Here is a 27,387-nt window from a genome sequence, read left to right as displayed (position 1 = left end):
ATCACCGATCACCACGTGTAAGTAGGAAACCAGAGACTTGCACTGCTGTCAGAATGTACAGTCCTAGATCCTTTCGATTGTTTTCCCTCGGTGTAAAAATCTTCAGGTTTCAACTTAGTTTTTGTAGAAACAATTCCCTTTCGTGTGCATGACTAGTTTATAGAACATTTAACTAACTAATTAAAAGGAGAACACCCCTTCGTGTTTGGGAACAACTACATGGCTTCTTGGTGGGTACACCATTCAGCCTGTGGGAGCAGGAGAGCAGAGTACAGGAAAGCACCCACTGGCAACGGGCAGCAGCGGGGATGTTTCCAGGGGAAGGGAGAGCACTGTTAGCGGCGCAGGCCCACTGGTGGCGCTTTGGCTTGCAGAACGTGCAGGGCCCCTTTAAGAGCTGGGTAGAAGGGCAGCTGTTCAGGACACACCAGCATGCAAACTCCACCTTAGGGGATCCCCAGAACTGAAGACAGGAAGGAACACAACTTGGAGATATTGTGGGTTTGGTTCCAAAACTCCCTAACAAAGCAAATGTTGCAATAAAGCGAGTGACACAATTTTTTTTGGTTTTCCGGTGCCTATCTAGTGAGTGCACTGTAGCATTATGCCTAAAAAATAATGTATATATGATAATTTTTAAAACATTTATTGCTAAAAATTGCTCACCATCATCTGAGCCATAATCTTTTTTGCTGGTAATGGGTTTGAAATATCACAAGAGTTTTCACATGTGACACAGAGACACGCAGCAAACAAATGCTATTGGAAAAATGGCGCTGACAGATTGCCCAAAGGAGGGTTGCCACAAAACTTCAGTTTGTAAAAAAAAAAAAAAACACAGTATCTGTGAAGCACAATAAAACAAAGCACAATAAAAAGAGGCACGCTTGTATAAGTTTTAGGATAGATACCTTAATAAAGTTTCAAAGTACATGTTCTGCAGCCATGTCTTTCCCTAAGGTAAGGGAAGATGGTTGTGATAACATTTTCCTTTCCAAAATGATGGAAAATGGTATCTTCAGTCCATTTTTTTTCTTTTAGCAGATTGAACCTCCCACGGTGATAAATTATACTTGGTTATAATTTTAGTTTTACAGCATAATCATGACTCTTTTAAAAACCAACCTTAGAAATGCCAACACTCTCCGATGAGTACAATTAATGTATATTTGAAAATTGACTAAGATGCTAATTCTTCAGGGAATCTAAGTGCATCTCCCACATCTGATTTCTCTCAGCATAAGTGTTACTGTTCAGTACAACTTTTTTTTTTTTTTTGCAATAATGCTTGCCCCTTGTGGTTAGGAACTTAAATCTTTTCTGAGTATTTTTTCATTCATTCTTCTGCGTATACAATAAATATTTAATTGCACAGTTGAAAGTACTCAAAGGTGATGGTTTAATAATTATTTAACCACCAAATGAATGTTTTGAATCTAAAGTTAATCTGTCATGATAATTATGCAACCTGAGGAAACAGAAGGGGGAAAAATAGTTCCTTTTATACAGTCTACAAGTGGTGTTGTACCAGTTCCACTAATTTCAAGAGTACATATAAACATTAGAGAGAATATAATCATATTTCATGATCACAAAGACAGCAAAAACAAGGTGGTCATATAGCTTTCATGTTATCATGCCTCTGCACGGTCCCTATAGGAAACAGGGAGGCAGAAATTTCTTTCACTTCAACATCCTGTTATTGAAATTTCTCTGAAAACTATTTGCTTTTTTAAAATACAGAAGCAAATGTTTTGGGATTTTAGATTCTGACATCCCTCTGCTGTCTCAATAAAAGATTAATTTGTGGTCCTAGACTCCCCTTTATTATTTTTGTGGTTTAATACTCTTCATGGTAGAATCAGTTTAAAAAAGGCTGTTTTGTGGGAGTTTTTAAGAGCACCACACTCCTTGGCTAGTTGACGTCCTCCAACACAAAGGCAAAGTCCTGTAGAGACAGGTGAAGTGCAATCCTACTGATAAAACTTGCTTACGTTGGCCTCCAATTTACCCCAAGATTCTGATGTATGAACTTCTTCACAGAAGGGTGGCTTATACCCTGAACTGAGAGCCTCTGAGAAGGCCAGGACTTGTCCTGTTTATCCAGGGAGCTCTCCCATTCGTAGTGGCCTGTCTACTCTCCCTTCAGAAAGGGGACGGGCCACGTAGCACATTTCTTGACCGCTTGGATGTATTTATAGTTAAGACACCTCAACTGTAAATATATAAATTAGTTAAGAGAAGTCTTAATTATACACACATAAATACCTAAGTATAAATAAATCTTGGCATCATTTAACTCCACATTTGTTGAGCACCAATTAAGTGCCAGGCACAATGCAAAGAACTGAGAAATCAGACAGTTAAGAGCCTGTATCTGCCCTCAAACACCCTATCGGTCAGGAGAAAAACACTTTACTATGTGAGAATAACAACTACAATCAAAGTATAAATAAACTGTTAATGGAGAAGCACAAAGGATGGGGGATTCATCTAAGTGGGGCAGATTATTTAGAAAAGCTTCAAAGAAAAGGAGACTATTAACCAGGTCATAAAGGACCAAGGATATTTCACTAGTGCATAAAACAGCGTGGAATGATCAAGGAACCAAAGGCGGCTAATATTTTAGGATCTCTGAAGTATAAGCGAGAGCAAAGAAAGATAAGGGTGGAAGGGTCAGATTAAAGAAGTCTTAAAAGCAATGCTTAAAAAAAAAACTAGCCATTGTTGAAGGATGCTAGGGAAACAAACCCATTCTTTCGAAAACTGTTTTTTGTTTCTTGTTTTTTAAAAGGGAAAGAAGCAACCACCATGTTTTACTTTTCCTATACAAACTAACTGCTGGTTAAACAAAGGTAGAAGAGGAAGCGTTTCTTTTGGTAGGTGAGTTCTGGCTGATAAATGAAGACAGAATGGTAGAATAAAAGTACCGCCAATTCACAATCCCTAATGAATTAATGCATGAGCACCAGTGGGTGCTAACCTCACAAAAAAGGAGAGAACCTGACTTTCCAGGCCTCCTGATGAAAGAAAACAACTCTATCCATGAAACAATCTTGCCCCCAAACCAAAACCCTAACCTACATCTAGCCGTACTCCTAATTTACAGAAAATACACCATAAAGATACTATCAGCAAACTCCAAACTGAGAAATTCTATAAGGCAAACCACCTAGTTTTTTTTTTTCTTCCACTTTGACATGAAAAAAGAGATGACAGAGGACCTATAGATTAAAAGAGACGTAAAAGACATTTTTACAAATTGCAAGATGTGGACCTTATTTGGATCCTGATTCAAACAAACTGTAAGAACAAAAAGGAAATTTGTGACATTTTGATTCCATTGGAAAATTGCCCAGTGACTAGATATTTGATATTAAGAATTACTAATTTGTTCAGAATGAGTGATATTTTAGTTCTGTTTTTTTTTTAATTCATATCTTTTAGAGATTCACATTGAAATATCTATGAATGAATTAATATGACATCTAGAATTTTATTAAAAATTTATACTGGAGGAAAAGTAGATCGCACTACAGTTGAAACAAGATTGACCATCAGTTTATAATTCTTGAAGCTGAGTTATGCTGAGTTATGAATGAATGGGGTGTTTATTATACATTATACTATTCTGCATATTTTATATATATTTGAAATTCCCCGTAATAAGAGATTATAAAAAGAAAAAAAAGCAATGCCAAAGAGAATTTAGTATTTAGCCCACATAGGATCTGAGGTTTTGAAATAATGAGATGTTGTTCAAAAATGGCAACATTAAACATAATATTTTGATATCACAATAGAGGTGTTAAAAAAAATAAAGATAATGTTTTGAAAATGACCCGGAATACCATTTTAACTAGTTGTTTTATATCCTTTTGTGTATTTCCTTCCAGAATTTGTGTTTTAGAGAGTTATATAGAAAAGGTCTGAGAAGGGGAAGAGACAGGAGGCAGATAAGTGATTGTCCAGGGGAAGATTATACAACAGAAAAGAAAAGAACTCAAGGGGGGTGGGGGAAGAGGAGCTGACAAAGGAGACATGGAGAATGAGTAGGGGGATCAGAGGAAGTACAACAGGGCCAAGAAATAGGACAGAAAAGTAAGTCAAAGATGCCACAAAGGTAAAACCCAGTGCTTAGAAGATGTTTTCTACATGAGAATCTGGCACCAGTGACCTTTCCCAGTGGTAGTTTAAAAATAGTTTCCAAGAGCAGCAGACACCTGACCACCATGGGCTGAGGAATAAGGGAGCTTTTGAGATGTCTGTCAGTAAAGGAAAGGAAATGATGGGGCTACAGACTGAAGAGCATCAGGGCTAATTGGAAAGCTGGAGGCAGCATGTGGCGTGAGGGAGGCCTCGGCATGTCTGTAGAGAGACCAAGGGGAACAAAAGAACACACAGGCACATACTGAAGATACTGGAGAGGGAGAGGGAGAGGGAATAAGATTCAAGTTTCAAGTGTTGAGGATATCAGCTTGTCCAAGTAAAATCTTCATTTATACTGGAGGTTTTTAAAGCTCTTTCCATGTTTTTATTATTTAACAATATTAAGACTTTTGATTTGCCAGGTACCTAAATGTGTCATTTTCTGTTCTGTTCTAGTGATTTATTTTTTCCCCTGAAATACATCAAACCATGATTAATCTGGTCAAGGATGAGCAGGGAACAGGTCTATCAAATTTTTCACCAGTAAATCTCTGTAATGTCCACTGAGACTCACATCCTCCCCTTACTTAGACATGGCATGAGGCTTTTCAGCTGGGATTCTGCTGAGGATATGAAATGTAAGGTTCATTCAACAAAGGGCCCTAGACTGAGATGCAGGGCCAAGAGGTCTTATGCCTGGTGGGCATACACCACTCATGAGGAAGCAGGTTAAGATGTTCAAGTGAAGGAGAGTCTGGGAAAAGCAGTGAGGGATGTGCGAAGGACTGTATACTGTTTTAGCTGGAAATGATAATGGCACACCTGCTGAGGACTTGCATCCCAGGGCCTTTGTTTTTTGGGCAATGAGAGCATCCCAATCTTGGGCAGGTTATGAAACTGGACCTCAAGTTCTCTGTTGCAAAATGAAAGTTGTAAGGAAATTTCTGAAATCTCTTATTGCTTTAAAAATCCTATGATTTCCTAAATCATCAGGTAAATGCTATATTAAAAATCGATGTTCCTGGGTTTCCAAACTTGGTCTTACATCTTTAGAAGAGTCCATAGTAACCTTTGGAAGGTTTTAGAAGGAGAGACAAGAGAGAATGGTGCTATTAACATGATGAGGATAAAAAGATGGCAACGGGGGACCCACCACCTCCTTCCTTCAAACCTTAGTTTTTGGGGACTAAACTATGAGACTCGTTGGTTTTATTTCACAATACAAGGAGGACTATGCGTGCCTTATCTTTAAAAGCAGGGGGAAGGGACTTATTGCAAGTCTCTGAAAAGTTGCTGGACAAGGAAGGCAGGCTTGCTAAGCAAATGTAAGGCATGACTCTCACCTAAGATGATCAGATAACCTAGCACTTTAAAACAACCCATCACAAAGTAAGTTTGGTGTTCACCTTTAATTAAAATAATCCTGGAAAGCAATGAGAAAGAATAAAAAAAACCAAACACGTGAAAATGGAGGAAGCAATTTATAATACTGAAAATGTGTCAGGTCACCTGGAGTAGAGTTTTTAGATACTAAACATTTTTAACTAGGGTAGACTCTCAGCAAGACTCTGATTCCCAATACGACCCAAGGTTAGGCCAAGTGGAAAATGCCATTTTAGAAACATGTGCTGGAGTAAAAAATATGCGGTGGCCGTGGATTATAAATCACGAACAAAATTCCTGGACTGCAGCTCTGCCTCTTAATCTTTACAAGAACACCCACGAACATCAGGCCTTCATAAAATACAGTTCACAAACTGCCCAACGAAAAAGTAAATCTTTGTCTACAGCATCATTAATATTTTTGCTTGAATTAAATACCTGAGTGGCAGTTTACGTCTATAACCTCATCACTGTCATTAAAGTCCCCATTTTACAGTCCACCACTAGTAAGCTGGTCCTGTCTAGTCTTTTGATTCTGAGCGTATGCTCGAGGACCACGCCTCCTGGACCACCTCTCCTGGGCCCAGGAAGGTGAGATAGTTCATCAGCCAGGCATGGCTGTGTTCAATGATGAGGGGGCCTAGATTCCTTCTTTGTATCCTCCACGCGTACGAGACAGTGTGATGCGGCAGACGGTGGCTCTCGCAGTGACCCTGGCCGTGGCCTGGCCCCTAGTACCAGCTGTGTGAAGAAACCTTGTTAGCCGGCACACTGGTGCACAAGCGCCCTTGGAGAGACTCTAAGGCACCACTTTCTGCAATTCTGCTTCTTAGGAAATGATGTAAAACATGAGCTGATCAGCATTTTGGAAATCATAGCCAGGTCCCCTTGCTGCCATTACTCACAGCCGAGCACTCAAGTATTGTGGCCACAGATAGCTTACTTACTGTTCTCCCCTTTCGCTGAACTGTGATACCACGATCAGAGGGTCAGAGGAAGCCAGAGGGTGGGAAAGTTAGTGCTGCTAATTGCATTTTTTTCTTGAAAAGCTTTAATCAGTATCACAGTAGTTTTAATTTGATGCGATTTCTCTCTCAACAAGGTTTATGGTTGGTACAGCACAAAAAAGGGTGGGCTTTGGCATTAGATCTGGATTCAGATTCTAGCTCTGCTGCTGCCACATCTGCAGGATGAGGGAAAAAGCTCCCTCACACACTGCATGGATTGAATAAGAGGGTGTGGAGTGAAAGTGTCCAGCACGCACCTCACATGGATCAGAGTCGCGTGAGGTTCCCTCACTCCTGACAAACCAGTTTGCTAAATTAACTGCAGGGATTCATGCAGAAGACCTCTCTTCCTTTTCAGTAAGGACAACACAGACTTGTCCACATTTGTCAACAGTTGTTGTTTCCTCCAATCAAGAATACCTTCTCCGGACCTACTGTATAACATGGGGAACTATATTCAATTTCTTGTAATAACCTATAATGGAAAAGAATCTGAAAAAGAATACATATATATATATGGATAACTGGATCACTTTACTGTACACCTGAAACATTGGAAATCAACTATACTTCAATAATAAAAATAAAACAAAATAAAAGAATTCTTGCCTTCTTCTCCCACCTACTCCTCACCTCCACTAATTCATGTCTTCCCCTCTTCAAAGCTCAACCTAAATTCTAATTTTGTTCCATCTGTACCACCTAATACAGTGTTTATATGTAAGAGTTCCTATTATGTAAGTATTTTCAAATATTATTAAACAAGATGAAAGTAATCAAAGAATATTAAAAACAATTACACATGTTTAGAAGGAAATGTTTGCAGTTACCCAAAGTGACATGATGGTTTTATCATATTTAAAACAAAAACAGAAGGGTCACAAAGTAAAGCAAGGGTCAACAATTTAATTTTCCAAAAACAGTACTGTGATTCTGAGGTCCCAAAGGAATTGAAGGACTATCTGAGGACGCCATACACACATTCTCTTCCCGTGACCGAGTGAGGCAAGGAAATTTCCTTTTCTCTGTGTCTCCAACTCTGAATATTTCTCCCTATCCCCACCCCCACACATCCCCATCCTCTATGTTTTCAGAATTCAAAGGCGAAACTCTCTTGTCTCCAAACACTTTACTAAATGCTTTTCCATTTTCTCCCACCTAATAAAAGGATCTTTGACTTTATCTGGGAACATCTCACTATGCAGTCACCTCTAGTGACCTAAAGAAGCCTCTTAGGGGTGATTTTTCTTTGTGGACCTTGACACTGCTTGAAAGTTTACAGTCATAAATTGTTACCCACTGAGAACAATTTCTCAAACTTGGTTAAATAATTACATAGACACCAAAAGAAAACTACCCTCTACCTAATCCATTGCATTATCTTGTCTCCTAATTCAAAGAAAGCACAGCTGACATTCTGAATACCTTAGAGACATTATAAAACGAAATAACTAAACGTAACTGGAAGATTCAAAAAGAAGGAATCTTCAAACTGGAGGATACCATTTGTTATTTGGTGGCACCTTCTGGGAAAGCTCGATACTGCAGCTCAGCTCTGTTAAACATAAATTCTCACACAAAAACAAGTGGGGAAAATTCTGGGAGCAGGGAAATGGCACTGATGATACATTATAATAATGTTAAATCCAGAACTGTGAGGGTCTATCTTACTTTAAGCAAATACGGATTAGAAGTTAGAGGTTCCTGGATGTTTCAGAGCACTTGCCTCAGTTCTGACTGTATGCTAAATCCACCTATGAGGCCAACTTGTCACCTCTGGAAAGCTGTTGGTAAAGCCCACACCAACAGGCAGGGCAAAGAAATATGATTCATAAGTAAAACATCCCTACAATTATAACATGAATTCCTGGGAAAATAAGATGGGGTTTACCCCAAAATTTCTCTTGGGTGCACTCCCTACTAAGTAGGATCAAATTCTGGCTCTACCATGTATAAACATGGCAACCTGGGGCAAGTTTCTTAACCTTTGAGCCTCGGTTTCCCCATCTGTAAAATGGGGATAATAAGAGTCTTCAGCTACAGACATGAGGCATCCTGATGATGGTAAATTTAGTCGTGCAAAGACCATGCTGAGCTGCATCTTTGACTTTGTGTCTCAAGATGACAGATGGGACAATTACATAAAGATCATGGGCCCTAGGGTAAGAAACAACAATGCACTGACTAGGCAATGCAGCTTTCCTGAAGGAGGCTCAGGACATTTATTGGGGGGAGAGTTAAAGTTCAATACAAGCAAGTGAAAATGCTGAGTATTAGCAATTACTGATGACAACTTACCCTGCACTGAAAGGGCCCCCTGTCTGTCTGTGACCCTCCGCTACCTAAGGGATACAAAGGAATTATTTAACTTAAAAACTGAAAAGCCTTTAGGACTGAATGTGGTACCCAAACAAGGAAGAGAAAGAGGTTCTAACTCGGTTTAAAAAAAAAAAAAATCTTCCTTTTGATTGCTTCAAATTTTAGGGAATAAGTGAGGAAGATGACTAAATAAATCAACAATTGACTGGCTAGCCTGTACCCTCCTCCATCTGCTCACATCTAACACCGATAACAACCAACCAAGCATCAGAAAACATGGCAGGTGAAATATCTCCATGCATCCAGCGAAGTTAACTGTCTGCCCGTTGTGTTCATGAATGTCCCACACTGGGCAACACCTACCCAAGGAAAACCTGTATCCTTTCAGGTATGCTGACCTCCAGTTATTAAATGAAGAGGACTCCAGAACTAGATCACCCCCACCCTGCCCCCGGAGAGTCAGGGCACCCTTTTAATACGTGGCCTCCCCAGCTGCTCGCTCACCATCCTTACAGATTTCACAGCTCTCGCATGTGCTGGAATTACAAGTCATTAAAAAGCCACTTTGGAAACACAATAAAGACCTTCTTCTCTGACTGTGACAATCTTCCATCACATAAAACCTTCAGGCCAGTGTTTCAACAGCAGGACATTTACTGCCAACTCCAGACGTGTAAGCAGGGCAAGGGACAGGGTGGGGCGGGAGGAAATGAGGCACCACAAAAGAAGGGAAGTTTCTTTTTCCTTCGCCTTTTTTTTCTTTCCCAAAGACATTTCTGCTAAGGTGGTTTGAAGTCTTTACCCTGTATCTGAACTACCACCCACCCTCAGGAAAAAAACATTCCATGTGATGAGATTTCATCTTTCTCCCGCAAGATTTTATCCACAAAAACACTTTGGTAAGCCAAGCTATCAAGACACGATTACCATCTCATTTCTCACACTGCAGGTTGAAGTATGTAACATTTTACCAAATGTAGTCTGCCCATTTACGAGGAAAGATAATTAAAACTTCTAACTTCTGCACTTTCAAATGACAATTAAATGTCTACAAAGCAAGGTAAAAAAGTGAAGGCAATGATAAGGAAATTACTACCATAACCGAATTCCATCATAAATGGTTATTTCAATTTGCTTTTACTGTTTTCCCCTCCTTCTCTGCTGTGAATACCAAACTTCCTCAGAGGACAAATAAGATCAATGCAATAAACTTCTCTTTACAAGCAGAGAGCTGTGAAAAACAAAAACCAGCGAATTACAGGAAGAGTGAAAGATTTTCTTCTTTCATTGTCAATTAAAATTTATACAGGTTAATACAGACCACAATTACAAACTTTTAGTTGATCCAGATACTCTCAGATCCTCACCCTTTCTAGCTCCTAGTTAGTGCCAGTCACTAGTTAGAAACAGCCATTTGCCATAAATGACCACAAAAAGATGAATTCCTAAACCAAGAGCAGCTTCACTCTAATGGGAATTACCTAAGTTCTTGAATGTAAAATAATCTTAATGCTAACATTTACATACATAACAAAGATACGCCCTTATCTTGTTTTCAGTATTTGCTAAATGCTCACACACTGGAAAACAGTCCCCTCTGCCTCCCTACCCGCCACCACACCCACTGTCCACCCCAACCTTCTAAATTCTTCTGTAGAGGAAAATCCTGATGCACTTTCATGTGACAATATTAGATTTCTATATGAAATGAGAAGCATTTTAGGAATTGCAAATCCTATTTAAAAATTATTCTTTCAGCCATATAGGTAGTAATCCAAAGATAAATCAGTTTTTTAGGATATCTTCTTTTAATAGTAACAACAATTTTAAAAATTCTCAAAGGGCGGGTTGCCACCCACCTTCCTGGCAGGAACGCAGCACCTGACCACCACCGTGCTGGAAAGGGACGCAATCCGCCCACCTGCCTCACGCAAGTGCAGCATCTGACTGGCATCAGGAAGGGGAGTGACCCACCTGCCCACCGGGTAAGAGCTCAGCACCTGACCCAGCATTGGGAGAGGGCGCAATCTGCTTGCCGACAGGCACTGGGAGCAGCACAGATGAGGGCGCCAACAGAGGGCCTCTGGAAATAGCAAGCTGAGTTCGCAAAACAGGGTGAAGACAGAAAGACTTCTCGATAAAATCATTAAGAGCACACAGTATCCAGGAGAACACATACCTTTTTTTTTTTAATCTTTTTTATATCTGTTCTATTTTCTATTACCTTTTTAATTTTTACTTTTTAAGCAACTGTATATGTCTACAGTTTCAATCCCTTTTAAATTTTTCTTTTAAAACCTTTTTATTATTATTATTTTTAAAAAATCCACCTCATTTCATTTTTAATTCTTTTGGTTTTGATCTCCTGTTATTGATTACACACAGGTTTCAAATATTGGTTTTTGATTTTTTTCTCCTTTTTAAAAAGTTTTTAAAAGATGTCTCAATTCGATTGCTGTTCTGCTTCAACTTGCTCTTCTATTATTGATTATACAGTTTTCAAACCTCTTTTTCTCCCTTCTTTTAAAATTCTCTTATTTTATCTTTTTTAAAAATCTGTTCTATTTTCTATTGCCTTTTAAAATTTTACTTTTTAAACAATTGTACATGTCTCCAGTTTTAATCCCTTCAAAATTTTTCTTTTAAAATATTTTAATTTTTATTATTTTTAAGAAATCCATCTCATTTCATTTATATTTCTCTTGGTTTTAATCTCCTGTTTTTGATTATACACATATTTCAAATATTGTTTTGTGATTTTTTTTCTCCTTTTTTTAAAGGTTTTTAAAAGATGTCTCAACACAATTGCTATTCTGCTTCAACTTGTTCTTCTATTATTGATTATACACTGTTTTCAAACCTTTTTTTTTCTCCATTCTTTTAAAATTCTCTCTCTTTTTTTAAAAGTTTTATTCCTGCATAGGTTTTAGATAGATAAATAAATAAAGTCTTAAGGACCACAATAGGTAACTGATACTCTTAAGCCACGATGCCAGAGAGATGTGAGCAATATGAAGAAGCAGAGGAACCACTCCCAATTAAAAGATCAAGAGAAATCCCCTGAAAGCACGATCAAGGAAATAGACATTGATGGCCTACTAGATCAAGATTTCAAAAATGGAGTGATCAAAGTACTAAAGGAACTAAAAGAGATAGTGTTTAGAGATATAAAATATGTTAAAAATGAAATTGAAGCTATAAAGAAGAGCCAAGTAGAACTGGTAAACTCATTTGCTGAGGTGAGAGCTGATCTAAAGGCTGTACAAAGCAGACGAGATAATGCAGAGGAACAAATAAGTGACCTAGAAGACAGGACAACAGAAAGCACCCAATCAGAACAGCTGAGAGAAAAACAAATAAAAAACAATGAAAACAATATAAGGGGCCTATGGGATAATATAAGTGTGCCAATCTACGCATAATAGGGGTTCCAGTGGGGAAGAAAGAACAAAGGGGATTGAAAAGGTATTTGAAGAAATCATGACTGAAAACTTCCCAAACCTAAAGAAAGCATCAGATATCCAAGTACAGGAGGCGCAGAGGGTCCCAAACAGGAAGAACCCAAATAGACCCACACCAAGACATATCATAATCAAGATGGCCAGAGTCAAGGATAAAGAAATGATCCTAAAGGTAGCAAGAGAAAAACAGAGAGTGAGTTATAAGGGAACCCCCATAAGGCTCTCAGCTGACTTGTCTACACAAACACTACATGCCAGAAGGGAGTAGCAAGATATATTCAAAGCCCTGAATGAAAAAAAGATGCAGCCTAGGATACTCTATCCAGCAAGGCTATCCTTTAGAATAGAAGGAGAGAGAAATAATTTCACAGACAAGCATAAACTACAAGAGTTTAGCAACACTAAACCCATGCTAAAAGAAATATTGACAGGTCTACTCTAAGTAGAAAAGAAGCAGGATGCCACAAAAATGAGAAACTCGTAACTGGAAAGGTGATAACTATCATGAATTACAAATAGAATAAACACAAAACTGTAAAAGAAGACATCTAAATCATTAAGAGTGGGAGAGGGAAGCAAGGAAATAGAGTTTTGTTTTTTTTTTAATTTTTTGTTCTCGGTAGGATGGGTTTGAGATTATATTACTATCTGTTTAATACAAACAGTTATACTAATGGGTTAATAGACTTACAAAAAAGGGTAACCACAAGCCAAAAACTTACAAGTGAGTCACAAAAAACTAAATAAAAACAAAAACTAAATAAAATCCAAGATAATACAAAGGAAAATACCAAACTACAAAACGAAGAAGAAAAGAACAAAGAGGAAATACCAAATCAACTGCAAGAATAAGTTCAAAATGGCAATAAACACACATCTATCATTAATTACTGTAAATGTTAATGGACTAAATGCTCCAGTCAAAAGATGTAGAGTGGCAGACTGGATAATAACGCAAGAACCTTCAATACGCCACACACAAGAGACTCACTTTAGGGAGAAGAACACAAATAGATTGAGAGTGAAAGGATGGAAAAAGTCAATAAAAAATGTTAAAAAATTAAAAAATAAAAAATAAAACCTCTCAAGTGCTTACCAATGCAGTGCTAGGTAAGTCCTTGCCCTTTATCTCATTTAATTAAAAAGATCCTGGGAAACTTTGGCTTAACTTCTGATTTAAAACTGAGATGCTTTGTCCTGTATTTTTCCAGTTACCATGTTACACGTGCATACCAGTATCAAGGCCATGTACCTCCTCAAGACAAAACTCAGAGCAATGTGACATATTTCAAGTACTACCCCCCACACTTGAAACAGGACACTAGAATTCTGCAGTATTTCTGAACATCAAAAGATCTCTTTCAAAGTTATAGGGTACAAAGACTGCCAGAAGCCAAATCGTAATAACGGCTCACTAACATTTTTTGATTAGTGTGCTAAATGCTTTACTCAGATTGACTATTTTCACAATCATCCTACAATTTAAGTGCTATTATGATCTCTATTTCACAAAAGAAGAAACTAAGAAATACGGAAAGTCAAATTGTTTGTCCAAGATCACTGGTGGAGCTGGGATTCAAATCACAGCCTGTCTGACACCGGAGTGAGACTCCTAATTACTTGATTACTTTACTACCTACTTACTTACGTATCAACAAGTAAGTGATCCCTCAAAAAATGCAGGCATATAAACATATATTCAATGATCTAAGCTTCCTAATCCATCTTAATAGCATTGATTTTTATTTTTATATAAAAGCTGAATCTAATTATGGAAACACTTCTTTAAAAAGTTCATCCCCTTAATTGTAGCCAACCTATACCAAGGTGAGATGATTTCTTCACAGACATACCAGGTAAATAATCTTTTTTCCCTGGCCCTTCCTACTTCTTCACACTCATCCAGTTTCTTTCTGTGTCTTTCTTCTGTTTCCAAAGCCCTTGATCTCTGCCTGCTATGTCTGAAACAACCCTCCACAAATGAATATAAATCTGGCTCATCATCAAATAATGAAGCTGGAAAGGTCCCTAGACAGATCAGATCATCTGATCTCACTTACTCAGACACAGACACACTCACCACCAGGACAATGTGAAGGGTGTCCCCTGAAATTGGGCCTGTCCCAAGCTATCCAATCAGTTCCTTGCCAAGGGAGGCAATGAGCTGTTTAGTGCTCTCCATTACAACTGCTTCCTGTTCCTTAGGTCTTACCCCCAGGAGGGACACCAGGTAGGAGAAAGGCCAAACAAAGGCTACCTTTACCATTGGATAAAGGGAGTTTCAGCCCTCTTTTATTCTTCTTTATTCACAGAAAGTCTTTTGGGCCCTGGCACACTTGGAACCACTTTTGTCAATTCTCTTCTGTTCTACCACCTACATAGAGAATTAAGCCAATAGCAGCAACAATAAAAGCATTACTACCAGAAAACCGGTAAGGAAAGTACAGTTGTTGGGTTTTATACCCAAATAATACCCAGAAGTCTTTAGAGGCTGTTTCTGTAATGATAGGTAAAGCACATTACAAAAACTCCTATTAGGACCACTGGATATACAGCTCTAGCATGTCATAAATCATTTGGAAAATTTGCTACCTATTGTACAACATTACAATTCTAACTCTTCATTCCAGAACATTTTTCAAGGTATTGCTTTAAATAAATCTATCAAGTTGAACATGAAGTTTAGGAAAAGAAAAGCCATACCTTACATAGAAAAGGGAGGGAGCAAACGACAAACAAAAAATAAGAATACACAGAATTATCTAAAGAGGAAGATGATCTATGATAATTTCATGTAGAAAGAGCCTTCAATAGTGCTTTATAAAAGCCATTTGGTCTTCTCACAAATCAGCAAAAATTCAAGAAAGGTGCCTTTCAAAATTCTGACCATAGCCTACTATCAGAAATACACACAGTCTCTGAAATAAAATTTTCAGAAACCATTACTCACCCATACTAATTACAATGTATTCTGATTTTCTTTTTTTTAATACTAGTGATAACATGCTAAATCGATTTCATGGCTCACCAGTAAATCACGAACTACCATTTGAAAACCTCTGTTCTAGAAGAATCGCAACATGTCAGATTATGGAAGGACAGACAATCACACCCCAACAGCATCAGTGAACATCTCAAGGTGATTTGAAATAAAAAGCAAACATACAAAAAAAGTTTCAAGGAACATCTGCATTAAGAGCAAGTTTTGAATTAAGAGGAGAGGTAAAAAGCAAAGGAGGAAAAATAAATGCTTAAGACACTGGGACAAACCCATTAGCTTTCATTTCCATTTCACAAACCATCACTAGAAGGCCTTTACCAAGCACTGGAACAAATTACCCAAGCTCCAGTATTTTATATACTACTTGGCCCCTAATCTGATCTTCTATTACAATTTTGAGATTAACTACAGAGAGTCGGAGGGAGGAGGTGGAGTCTGGATGACTAGGGAGGGATTGGTACTGATGCCACGTCCTCACCCCAGCTGGCTTTCTACCCAGAGCAGTATAAATGCAGAGAAAGTCTGCTAAGGCCTTCTACCCCTTGCCAGTATTTGAACTGGGAACTTTGGTGGAGCTTCCTTATGGGGCAGAAAGAGAAGTATCCTAAAACTGCCAGCAATTTTTAGCCAGATGTCCTCCTTGACCATCGTCTAGAAACAGACAACTCAAATTAAGGAGGTTATTGGGACTGATGATGACTGATGAGTAACAGTAGAAGGTCAAAGTTAGAGAAAAATAGGAAGGAGATAATTTCATAGTAAATAATACTTATTCTCCAGAAATAGAATGAAATACTTGAATCACTAACAGTTCTGTCACTAGAAGTGTAAGATTTCTTACACTGGTAGGGGAGGTTAGAGTAGATAACCTGAAAATCCCTTTCAACTCTGAGAAATTTGTAATCATAAGTTTAAATCTCAGTATCAAATAACTTTGAGGGTGGGGGTATTAGATGGCTAGATGGTCTTTTAGGAATCTACAAAAGATAATCCTACCCATCAGCAAAACTTGTAATGAAGATCACACACCCTGGCTCTTCCAAATTAGTGGCTATATGACAGGGAAAAAAAATTAAATATTTCATTTTCAAAATATCACAACCTGGTTGCATGACACATATATACATTACAATGTATCAAATTTTACATTTTAAATAAACAGTAAATTATTACATCACTTTTTGCCTCAATTAACTATGGGGAAAAAAATACTATTACCAGTTTTCAATCTATGGAAGCAAATTACTTCATTCCACTGATCAAAAAGATCAACATTATAGCTGCACTCTGTTATATTTCTGTTTCTTTTTAAAATTTATTTTCTGGTGCATTCTACTTTTATTTTGCATTCTTCTCACTTTCCTAAATCAGCAATCACTGAAAAGCACAGTAACTAAGCTCCAATGAGCATCTAGATTCTTCTGCTGCTATTCAAATGACCCGTTATTGTACCCTGGAACATACTTTTCCTTTAACAACTTAAATCACAGCCTACACATCTGCAGATTCCTTAATGATTTCGTTTCCTTTCCATTAGTTAAGGATATTCATTTCCAGGCTACCATTTTATGGTTCGACCGTCATTTTCCTTCCTCTGTCTTTATCCTGAAGCTATCTGAAATAAAACCTGCCAACTGACCAGGGAAAGGAGGAAAACCGAGCAGACTACTCACATCAGATTTAGAGGACATGTTCTCCTCCACGTCGGAATCATTGGGATCCACAATGTCATCAAACGGCGGTAAAGTTGATTTCTTCTTCTCAGACACCTCACTTTCAATTTTGACCTTTCCCATCTTGACATGAGACTTATCTTTTATCTGTTTTTTATCAGCGGAACAAGTGAGTATCAGCGGCGGTGCACTAGAAAAACTTTTAAATAAAGCCTCTGAGCTACTCTTTTTCCTCTTTTTGGCCGAGAGTTCTTCGGAATCTGAAATGGGGGGCCTTTTACTGGGCGCCTTCTTATCTTGCTGTCCACTGGTGATCGTGAGTAAGTTACTGTCAGGTTTTGGCTCTTTTGACATGGGTTTCGGCTCCTTGAAGGCCATCTTCGGAACGATTTTTTCTTCTTTCAGTGGTTTATTTTCTTTGGGTTTCTTAGAGGATTCTTTGGAAGATTTGTTGTGATCCCTGGAAGGTTCTTTGAAGGCACTTTTATGTTCTCGGGAGTCTTTAGAAGGCTTTTCCTTGTGCTCCTTCATTAATTTGTGAGGCTTTGAGAAACTGGTGCTGCTGCTGCTGCTACTGCTGCTACTGCTGCTGCTGCTGCTGCTGCTGCTGCTACTACTGCTGCTGCTGCTGCTGCTGCTGCTGCTGCTACAACTGCTGCTGCTGCTGCTGCTGCTGGTATGGATGCTCCGGTTAGGGTCCTGCAGAAAGGCGGGAAGAAAGCGAAACTCTCAGAACAGAACGTCAAGGAAGACCCCACAGCCAGCTTCCATGCACCGGAGCGACTACGCAAAGCGATCCAGTGCAGAAGGCTCCCAAGTGCATTTTAATGGAAACCGACAGCCACAATAGAACAGGTGGGAGCAGGGTGGGCGAAGGGCAGTGAGTGCAGGCTACTGTGATCGGGGAATTTAATGAGGCAAGCTGTCTTCTTAATCATGACAAGCATGGCGTTCTAAACATTTCAGTTCAACAAATGTTCACTACATGCCTGTCCTAGAAGAGACAAAGCTGGATAACACATGGCCCCCACTCTTAATAACGATGACACATCTGTGATTCATAGTTGTTGTCGGAGCCACCTATAAAGGGCTATCCCAACACAAAGAAGAGAGGTAACTGATTCTGTTGGAGGATGGAGAGAATAATTCAGAAAATTATGGAGAATTAACACCTCAGTTAGATCCTCAAGGATAAGCAGGCAATTACTAGAAAGAGAAGGATAAAAGAATACTTGAAGACCAGGGACTAGAATGAACTAAAACAATGAGAGATTAAAGTACTGATTATATTTGGGGAGCAGCATCCAGCTACAGCAAAGATTGAACAGGAGGTAGAAAACAGCCAAGGGTCACAATGCGAGGCCAGATGATATTAAATTTTAAATGACTTTTTAATATAAAGAATCACAAGACCCCAAAAGGAAATAAAATAATAATAATAATAATAATAATAATAATAATAATAATAATAATAATAATAATAAAGATAAAAAGCTTTTTTTCTTCTGACTAAATTTGTTCCCTTAAGGGATACATCTCCCATCCACCAGCAAAGAAAAGAAAAGAAAAGTCTAGCAGAACAAAGATTTCACCTAATGGTCATCTAATGGACTGAAAAGTCTTTGGCAATTACTCTTGAGTATCATGAGGAAAGAGTTAACCACTTAATCTGAGATTTTAAAACAGAACACTAAAGACAGTGCATATTCCTATTATCAAAAAGACAGTATTTTATAAATTCTATTACAAGACATTTCCTGGCATGTTAAGCAATACTATGAATAATCAAAATAAAGTATAATGGACAGACTAAATTAAGGGAGAACATTTCGAAATCTAATATCCTTGAGATTTTTTTTAATTGCTTTGTCGACCCACTGAATTTTGGCAATTTGCAATCAGTATTCCAATTATGGCTCTAGAACACCCAAGCATTGCTGTTAAATGCTCCACCTTCATGGAGTATTACATATATTTTTGTAAATATAATTTTTAAAAATATACAAATTTCAACCTACCAACATACTTTCTAGTGTTAAGCATTTAAAAATAGCAACATTTCGGCACTCCCCCACCCCCAGAAAACAATTTCTATAGCAGTCCTTTCTTGATTTATTTTTAAACTCCTTTTGTAGGACAAACTAGAATTCTTAAGGCAAAGTACACAGTGTTATACAACATAGAAAGTTCAAGCTCTTGTGTCGACTGCATACATATGATGTTAAGTTCAAAACTCCAGAAATTTTATAACATTTTACTCCTCATGTTGGTCTGAGTATTAAAAGCCTACTGTCACCTTTTCACCCACCCAACAAATCTTGGTACAAGCAAGTGACCCAACCATTCTTGCTCCTTCCACTTCACCAAAAAGCCTTCTTTAAGCTAACGCAACTCAGAGTTAAGAAGATAAACAGATTCCATGACAATATGCCAGACAAATAAAAATTTAGAAAATAACAAAAAGGTGAGAGAATGGATTCTGTTCTAGAGGGCTACATTTTCTTTGGCCTGGGCCTGTGATAAATGGCGAAGTTCAAATGGATGTCACCTGACTCCATATTCACACATGTAATAAATATAAAACAGAGGCTTAGACACAAAGTCAGGAATTAAATTGTTACTGACACAGAATAAAATCTTTTACTGATTCTCAGCCTACCTATCCCATATATACTGGGAATCAAGTCACGGGCTTTTTAAATTTTTTTACTTAACCATTAACCTCAATATTAAGTGCCACTAAACAGCACAGACTAATTGCCATTCAATGTGAAGCTTACACATGTTGTATAATTCAAATTCTCTTTGCCTGAGGCTGATTAGGATAAACTGAATATCAGTATTAGGAAGAGCACGTGTGCATAATTCAAATCTCAAATATTTAAGACAAACGACTGTTTAAACATAAATATACATAGACTTGTACTAACTTTACAACTTGTCAATATAGTGTACAGTATTTTCTTTCATCCACTGAGAGTCTACTGAATGCTTTCCTATTTTAATTTTCTGGAACAGAATGGGTCCCTTTAGTTTATAATTTCTTCAAATACTACTTGTCAGTAAGTCCAGTAGATGGCTTAAAAGAGCGGGTTGCAACTGTTGGCCAAGATAATAATGATTATATGTGACTTTCAATTTCCATGTTATCTCCCTGTCTTCTTCCTAGCATCACTGATAACCCAAAGCTGATTCTTTCTCCAGCTCCTGTTTCTTCATCTACCTATTTCGTCTCTGTCCTACTCTAACTGGCTTCTGTGTTGTGTAAGATATTCAGATAATTTACATCTTGTTCAATAAAATTTGCATATGGACAGATAAACTCTCTCTGGAGAGTTTTATTTATCTCAGACCAGTATACTCTTTATACGCATCCAAAGTGCATCTTAAAAGGACACTTTCTAAAAACTAGTATTATCCAAGATGTTATGCATAGGAAGGGATGGGGAAAACCATGAGTCAAAGATAGGCTTTCAAAATAGAAATTTCATCTGTAATGCCATTAAACACATGAAAATGGCACAGAGGGATAAAATCCCAACTGAGGCTAAGAATAAAATATAAAAGGATTCTGAGGAGAGAAAGAACTTTGGATTTGACTTACCTTCTCCCACCTCAATCCAAAATCCAACCCACTCATCCCCCTTGAACTGGTCATATCCAGGGGATGGCAGGTAGTGAGTGCGGCCTGAAGAATGTGGCCATGGGATTACAAGCATCTTGAGAGACAGCTGGTGTAGGGCTCCAAGCAAGACCCAAGATAGTTTGACACATAGATAACTGCACAAATGTGGCCAATCTCCCTGGCCCCAAAGGTGCTCAGGGGGCACTCAGGAGGAAGGAGAGGGTAGAGTCTCCTCTACTCTTGAGGCTGGGAATGCAAGAAGACCAGAAGGAAGACAGAGTCCTCCAAGTACACATGAAAGACACAACATGCCTGCTGATACGGTGAAGGCTGACATGCCGGTACCTTCCATCCCTTACAGGATTAAAACAACCTAAGGTCCCCTAGCAGCTTGACCTGAACCCCAACACACATATAAATGGCATGCCTAATGATAAGAGAGAGTGGGAGAGGGCAGACCTAACAGATCTCTTGAAGGATAGAGATGAAATACTGAAGTCAAAAATAGCATGACTACCTAAGGAGAGTCAAGTGGAGAGCAAAAAATAATTTCTACAGTTTTTAATAACTCAAAATAAATTTAAAAAGTAAAATTTTCAAGATGAATAACTCAGTAGGTAAATTAAAGGAGAAGATGGACTCTAACTGGTCAATTAGAATGAATGAAGGACCAACTGGAAGACATCTCAAGGCATAAACTGAAAATACAAAGAGAGGAAAATCATAACGGAAAAACAAAAAAGACTTGAAGAACAGATTAAGGCAACTTAACTAACATACCAACCATAAGAAGAGTTTCCAAAGAGTCTGCAGAAGAGGGAAAAGGAAAAGATAGAAGAGAGGCAATATTTAAAGTAATATGAAAGACAATTTTCCTGAACTAGGGAAAGACTGAATTGCAAACTTAACAGGGCTCTCCAAGACCTAGCCAGGACTAATGAGGGAAAAGGCACATGTTCAAGAACATCACACTAAAATTCCTAAACTTTAAGCCTAAAAAGAAAACCTTACAAATCACCAAAAAGAACAATTACTTAATATTAAAAAATAATCAAATTAACATTGGACTTCTCATTTGTGACACTGGAAATGAGAAGAAAGGACAGTAACAGCTAGACAGCCGGAAGAAAACATCCTTCAGTGGGAACAAAGTATTTACCAAAATTTAAGGATTCAAAAATCACATCGCCACTGTTCCACCTAAGGAAAGGACTTGGGATGGAATTCTAATGGAACTATAACTGAATCAGAAATGAATCCATTCATGTGTGGGAATGTGCTTTGCCTTCCATACAGAATTAAATCTAAATGGATAATAAACTATATGGAATATGTAACATAAGTGTTCAATATGAATTCCTGACACCAAGAAGTCTAACCAAAATCTGGATCTAAAAATTAAATTATCTGCATAGAAATTTAGGAACACTAAAGGGGAGGATCAGCATGTGAAGGTGAGAGGAAACATTGGTATCATTTCTCATGTTAAAGTAGGAGAAAAAACCTGGATTTATGAGCAACTGAAAGGGAAGGTGGCCAATAATGAAATGGAAAAGCACAGAATAACCAACACATAAATAAGGGGAAACTGGGAAATGAATATCAACTTAAAAATATAAACCAAATGAAGAAAAATTTTAAAAGTTACAAATGTAAATAATGAATTAGGTGAAAAGTAACAAAATCAAGCATCACTCAGAATTTAAAAGAAAGTTAAATTCTTCCACTAAAAGATATACAGTTAGATGGGGTAAAAAGACAAAGGTCATATACAGATGGTTTGTAAGAAACACTTAACATTCAATGACTGAGAAAAGCTTAAAATAAAGGGGCAAGCCAAGAAATACCAGCTCAGTGTCCCCAAAAGAAAGCAGTGTTATATTAATATCACACAATGTTAAATTCAAGGTTATGACGACCCAACAGCATAAGCAATTTAAATGCTAAGTTATATAAAGCAACATGTGTTGAATATATTTTTTTTAAAACTTGAAAATATTTCACTGAAATGAGAAATACATCTTTGTCAGAAATGGACAGATCTAATAAAGTGAAATGAATACAGACATAGTGAAATTGACTAATACAACCCACAAATTCGATTTAATTATATATAAAACTTTCTATCTCTTGAATAAAGCTTACAATTTTGTATGTGGCCATGAATCACTGACAAAAATCGATCATAAAGGTATTATAAATAAAATAATCTGTTAAAATATCTGAATAGATTATATTGGTTGATCATACTCTAATAAAATTAAGAAAATATAGACAAGAGAAATCAGTCAAATGAAAATAATGAAAAGACCATTTCATATAAAAACTCTAGGGCACAGCAAAACATATGCTCAAAAGAAAATGTATTGTCTTTACCGCATTTATTATTTTAAAAAGAAGAGGAAGAGAGAGGAGAGAAACCAGGAATAAAAAACACATCTAGTACTCACTCTGAGAAACTAGGAAAAGATCCACAAATCTAACACCAAACATAAAGAAAGTAAACAAAATAAATTTCATCACCACTTATGAATTAAAATGCCTTAGATGTATATTCATGGATCAAATTCTAAAGAGAAATTTATCAAGTTAATTCTGATTTAAAGGAGATCTATAATCTACTTTTTAAAATCAACTAAGAGAGATCAAGTTTCTTGAATTTAAAATTTCTTAAACTTAAAATCATGATCTATTGTAACAGGAATAAAATTCCTGAGGGGATAGCAATTTATTAATACTTCAAAATAGGTAGGCAAATACCAAAACAGTGAAGCAGTTCAAAATGGTTGTGAGAGAGAGTTCATGGAAGGCATGGAGCAAACGTACCTCTGATGATTTTTATAGGCTTTTAACACGATTTGACTTTTACACTGTATGTTTTATTTAAAATGATTCTAACACAGTAAGATTGTGAAGCAGAAAACATTTCAACAACAAATGATAGGAACTAATTTTTTTTAAAAAATCAAAACTTATTTAAAAATCAAAGCTAAACAGAGACAACAAGGCCCCAAATTTAACATGTATCAGTCAATGGACAGGTGAATGAAAAAACACTCCACGAATGGAAAAGAAATGACATTTGAGAACAATAAGAAGATCTTTCATTCAGTAACAATCTAAATGGCTTGTGCATAAAAAGAACGTGAAATATTTACACACACAAGAAAGTGGGGGGAGCCTACCATTATTGCACACAATGCTTTGGAATGTTTTACTTGTTTTGATTTTTTAAATAATGTTGTGCCATTCTTGAAGGTGACACTCCACCAGGAAATTGAGAGAACTCTACAATATACCTCCACAGCTCAGGAGGAAAAAAAGTCATTTCTAGACTTGACCAGGGAGGGGCAGCAGTCAGTTTTAGGGAAATGAAGAAATCATCTTAAATTCCTCAGTTTGCCTGGATCTATATAATAGTCAACCAACAAAGATATAGAAATACAGGTAAGTTTGGATTTTGCACAAACAACAAAAGATGCAGCAACCATTCTATCAGTTAAGCATGAACCAACAAGTAACATGAAAGAGGATCAAAAGATGATGCTGATCACTCAAGGAGACTCTAAACAACCATGCCAGGCTAGGAGTTCTGCCAAGTCGTTATAGAGACAGACTGGCCCGTAACAACAGGTACAAAAAGCAGTTACATTGGGGAAGCAAAGGAGATCCATTTGAGGACTTTAACGAAGAAGTCAATACTAATAATTATTCATTTTAGGAAGATCATCTAGTAGCAATGTGGTAGAGAGGCTGGAGTGGGTAGAAGTGAAAAAAGAAAGGCTGCTGAGAGCATTGCCGCACTGTGGGATGGCGGTGGTGATGGCGGTGGCGGCGGCAGCGGTAACAGCTCATTGAACACTAACTGGTCCAGATACTGATGTAGGCGTTTTATAATTATTAACTCAACTATCTTAAGAAGCAGCTTTTATTTCACAGTCCAATTTCAAAGTGAAGAGACTGAGGCACAGATGCCTATGTGCCCAAAGACACACACATAATTAGTGGCAGAACAGCCATTCAAGCCCAGGGAGTCTGGCTTCAATGCGCGTGCGCTCAACCACTATACTTCCACTGACTTTCAGAAGGTCGGCTGGTTTCAAAGCAACTGTTAATCTTGCCAACATAACCTAAGCTGAGAATGAACAAAGGAGGGGAAGAAAGGGGGACAGACTCAACGGCTTTAAAAGAACAACACTGAACCTGCCTGCCGTCTAGGCATAACTGTATAAGGAAGTTCTTTGTAGTTCCAGTAGAGGGGGTACAACATAATACTTTCGGGTAGGTGGCAAATAGCGAATTTTGAAATTAGAGGCTCTTCCTGTGTATGTTTCAAGCGGCTTAAACTTCGAGTCTTTTGTTACCAAATAAATATTTCAAACTTGACAAACATTAAAATAATTGTGTTCGGAGGGCTTATGTGATATTAGAAAATCAACCTTTCCTATAACTTTCCTGCAGAACACGTTACCTTTAATTCTTTTAAAGAGCATTACGAAACTATGATACATTTCTCTCATAATTCAGTGTTTTCAAAATCAATGTAAAAATCTGCCACCATGCATACTTTAAAATGACAAAAATTTATAGTGCTCAAATAAAATAAATGATCACTCCAAGGAGGGTGGGTTGGGGGAGGTCACTGTATAGGGAATCTAGAGGAATCCTATAAAGGCCTCCATAGGAGGTATTAGGAAACCAAGGAAATTTGAACATTTCAGCACAAAAACAAGGAGGAAATAAAGAAAAACAATAATTTTTAAAACCACAAAATAAATGGCTATATAAGAAAGAAAATATGATAATAATAGTACACACCTAAGCTGTGAATAACCTTTAGGCATAGCTGTAAACAACATTTACTGACTTTCGATTTTTTAGAAATTAACCTACTCAGCTCTACCACTTAATAAGTGACTTAAATTTTTCTGTCAGTAAAATGGAGACCATAACATTACCTATTCCGTCAAGGTCAACTTGATGATTAAATAAGTATAATAAATGTAAAATGCCTATGTGTGTATATATATATATATGTATGTATTATAATAGATACAATTTACACAATGTGCTTGGCACATAGTGTGGACTATGTAAGTGGTTTCAATTACTACCACAATTATTACTACTACACAGACAAGCACAGAAAACTGAAAACTTGTATTTTATAAAACAATGTTAGCACTGTGACAATGCAAAAGTAAATGTTTGGATAACAAATATGGAAGGTAGAAACACAAATAGAGAAGGGAAAGAAACTCCAGGATACCCTGAGCCTACAAAGATGAGAATCAAGAAACAACGTCCATAGTTGGTAGGAAAAGAAACAAAGTTCTAGGTTCAATATCTAGAAAGAATGAATTCTAAAAATAAGAATTAAAAATGGTGTCATATTGGGAGGAAAAGGAGACGGGGCCAATGGGTTTAGTTCTCATATAGAAATAGAAGCATAACTATATAGTTTGGAAACATTAGGCAGTAATCCTAGAACTTAAAAAAAAGTAGGAAAAGGAAAACGAAAACAAACAAACACTGAAAACATTTCCTCCCAGAAAGTGGAAAGGAGATTGGGGAAGAATACAATATTGGACTTTCGGGTTTTCCTAATACCATCCTTTGCTAGTTAATTCTTTTAAACCATGTAAATGCATTATTTTGATATAAATATAAATTTCTTCAACCTTTCAAATGTACTTTATAGTCTCTCCTCTTTCATATACCCATTTACACTTCAGGGATTTAGAGGAAATAAATTTTGCAGTAGAAAAATAAAAAGAGATGCTGTTCAACTCTGTGACTGATATCTTCCTGTGTTGTAAAAGAAAAAATTCAGTTTTCCCTCTGATGTGGTTTCAATGTTATCTTTCTTTTTTTTTTCTTTTTTTTTTTTTTTTTTTAGCAAGCTACAATCAAGCTCTAAGCTACAAATTTAGCTTAGGATATTTAGATTGCATTTTGAGTTTTATTCATTGTACTAAGACCATTAAAAGTTAAAGAAAATAAAATCTATAAATCATATTCACAACTGAGAAATGGAAACTAAAAAAAAAATTCTTTCAGTTCTAAAATAAACAGAATTATCATTTCCCTAGCTTTCTGTTCAAAAGCATTAAAAGTAAACCTACTAAATATTTTCATGTTAAAAATATACTGAAATACTGCATCTGCATGTAAATATGAAACTTAACTAGAAAGTATCATTTGGCAAGACTATTCAATATTTCACAAAATGATAATCGAAGTAGACAAATTTTAAAATGCCTTCCCTTCTAAAATGACTAGTTTCAGCTATGTTCTATGTACTATAAAATATTTTGTTTCAGAATCCAATCTCATTTAAAATGATCCTATTTATGTACCACTTCTTGACTTGCTATGGCTTAAACTCTAAATTATAATTAGGCACTGTTAACAGGAAGCTATATTTAGAAGACTTTGCAGTTTCAAGCAAACTTCTGTTTACTTTTGTGGTTTGAAACTAGAAACTCAAAGTAATAATTATGTCACTTCTCTTTCTAGGTTTACGTATATTTAGCTTTGTACAATTTCTGTTTTCTTAAACAAGCTTTAAAACATATTGGCCAGATCATTCTAGTCTTCTCTTTTAGTGCTAGCTGGAGTTCTGACAATGAGCCTTGATAACTGTTACTCACAAAGAATAGTCAGTCTTCAATGTATAATGTATAATACTAATCACAGAGGAGTAGCTGGAAGTATAAGATGAAAACTGGTGCCTGCGCATAAAAATTCAATAAATCTAATGCATAAA

The 27,387-nt window shown here is 37.0% G+C and overlaps 1 protein-coding gene across 3 annotated transcripts in view; it reads right to left on the bottom strand.

The window, feature by feature from the left end:
* Window positions 1-27,387, bottom strand: part of MLLT3 (MLLT3 super elongation complex subunit) — a 240,987-nt gene that overhangs the window by 49,461 nt on the left and 164,139 nt on the right. For all 3 annotated transcript variants that reach the window (XM_031449634.2, XM_031449637.2, XM_064490170.1), the window contains one exon: window positions 16,994-17,692. In XM_031449634.2, coding sequence (XP_031305494.2) covers window positions 16,994-17,692 — 699 coding nt within the window. The remainder of the gene's footprint in view (window positions 1-16,993; window positions 17,693-27,387) is intronic.

The sequence above is a fragment of the Camelus dromedarius genome, chromosome 10 (genome assembly GCF_036321535.1).
Source record: "Camelus dromedarius isolate mCamDro1 chromosome 10, mCamDro1.pat, whole genome shotgun sequence".
NCBI classification, from domain to species: Eukaryota; Metazoa; Chordata; class Mammalia; order Artiodactyla; family Camelidae; genus Camelus; species Camelus dromedarius.
The sequence above is the reverse complement of the archived record's forward strand: the minus strand, read 5'-3'. Positions and strand labels throughout refer to the sequence as shown.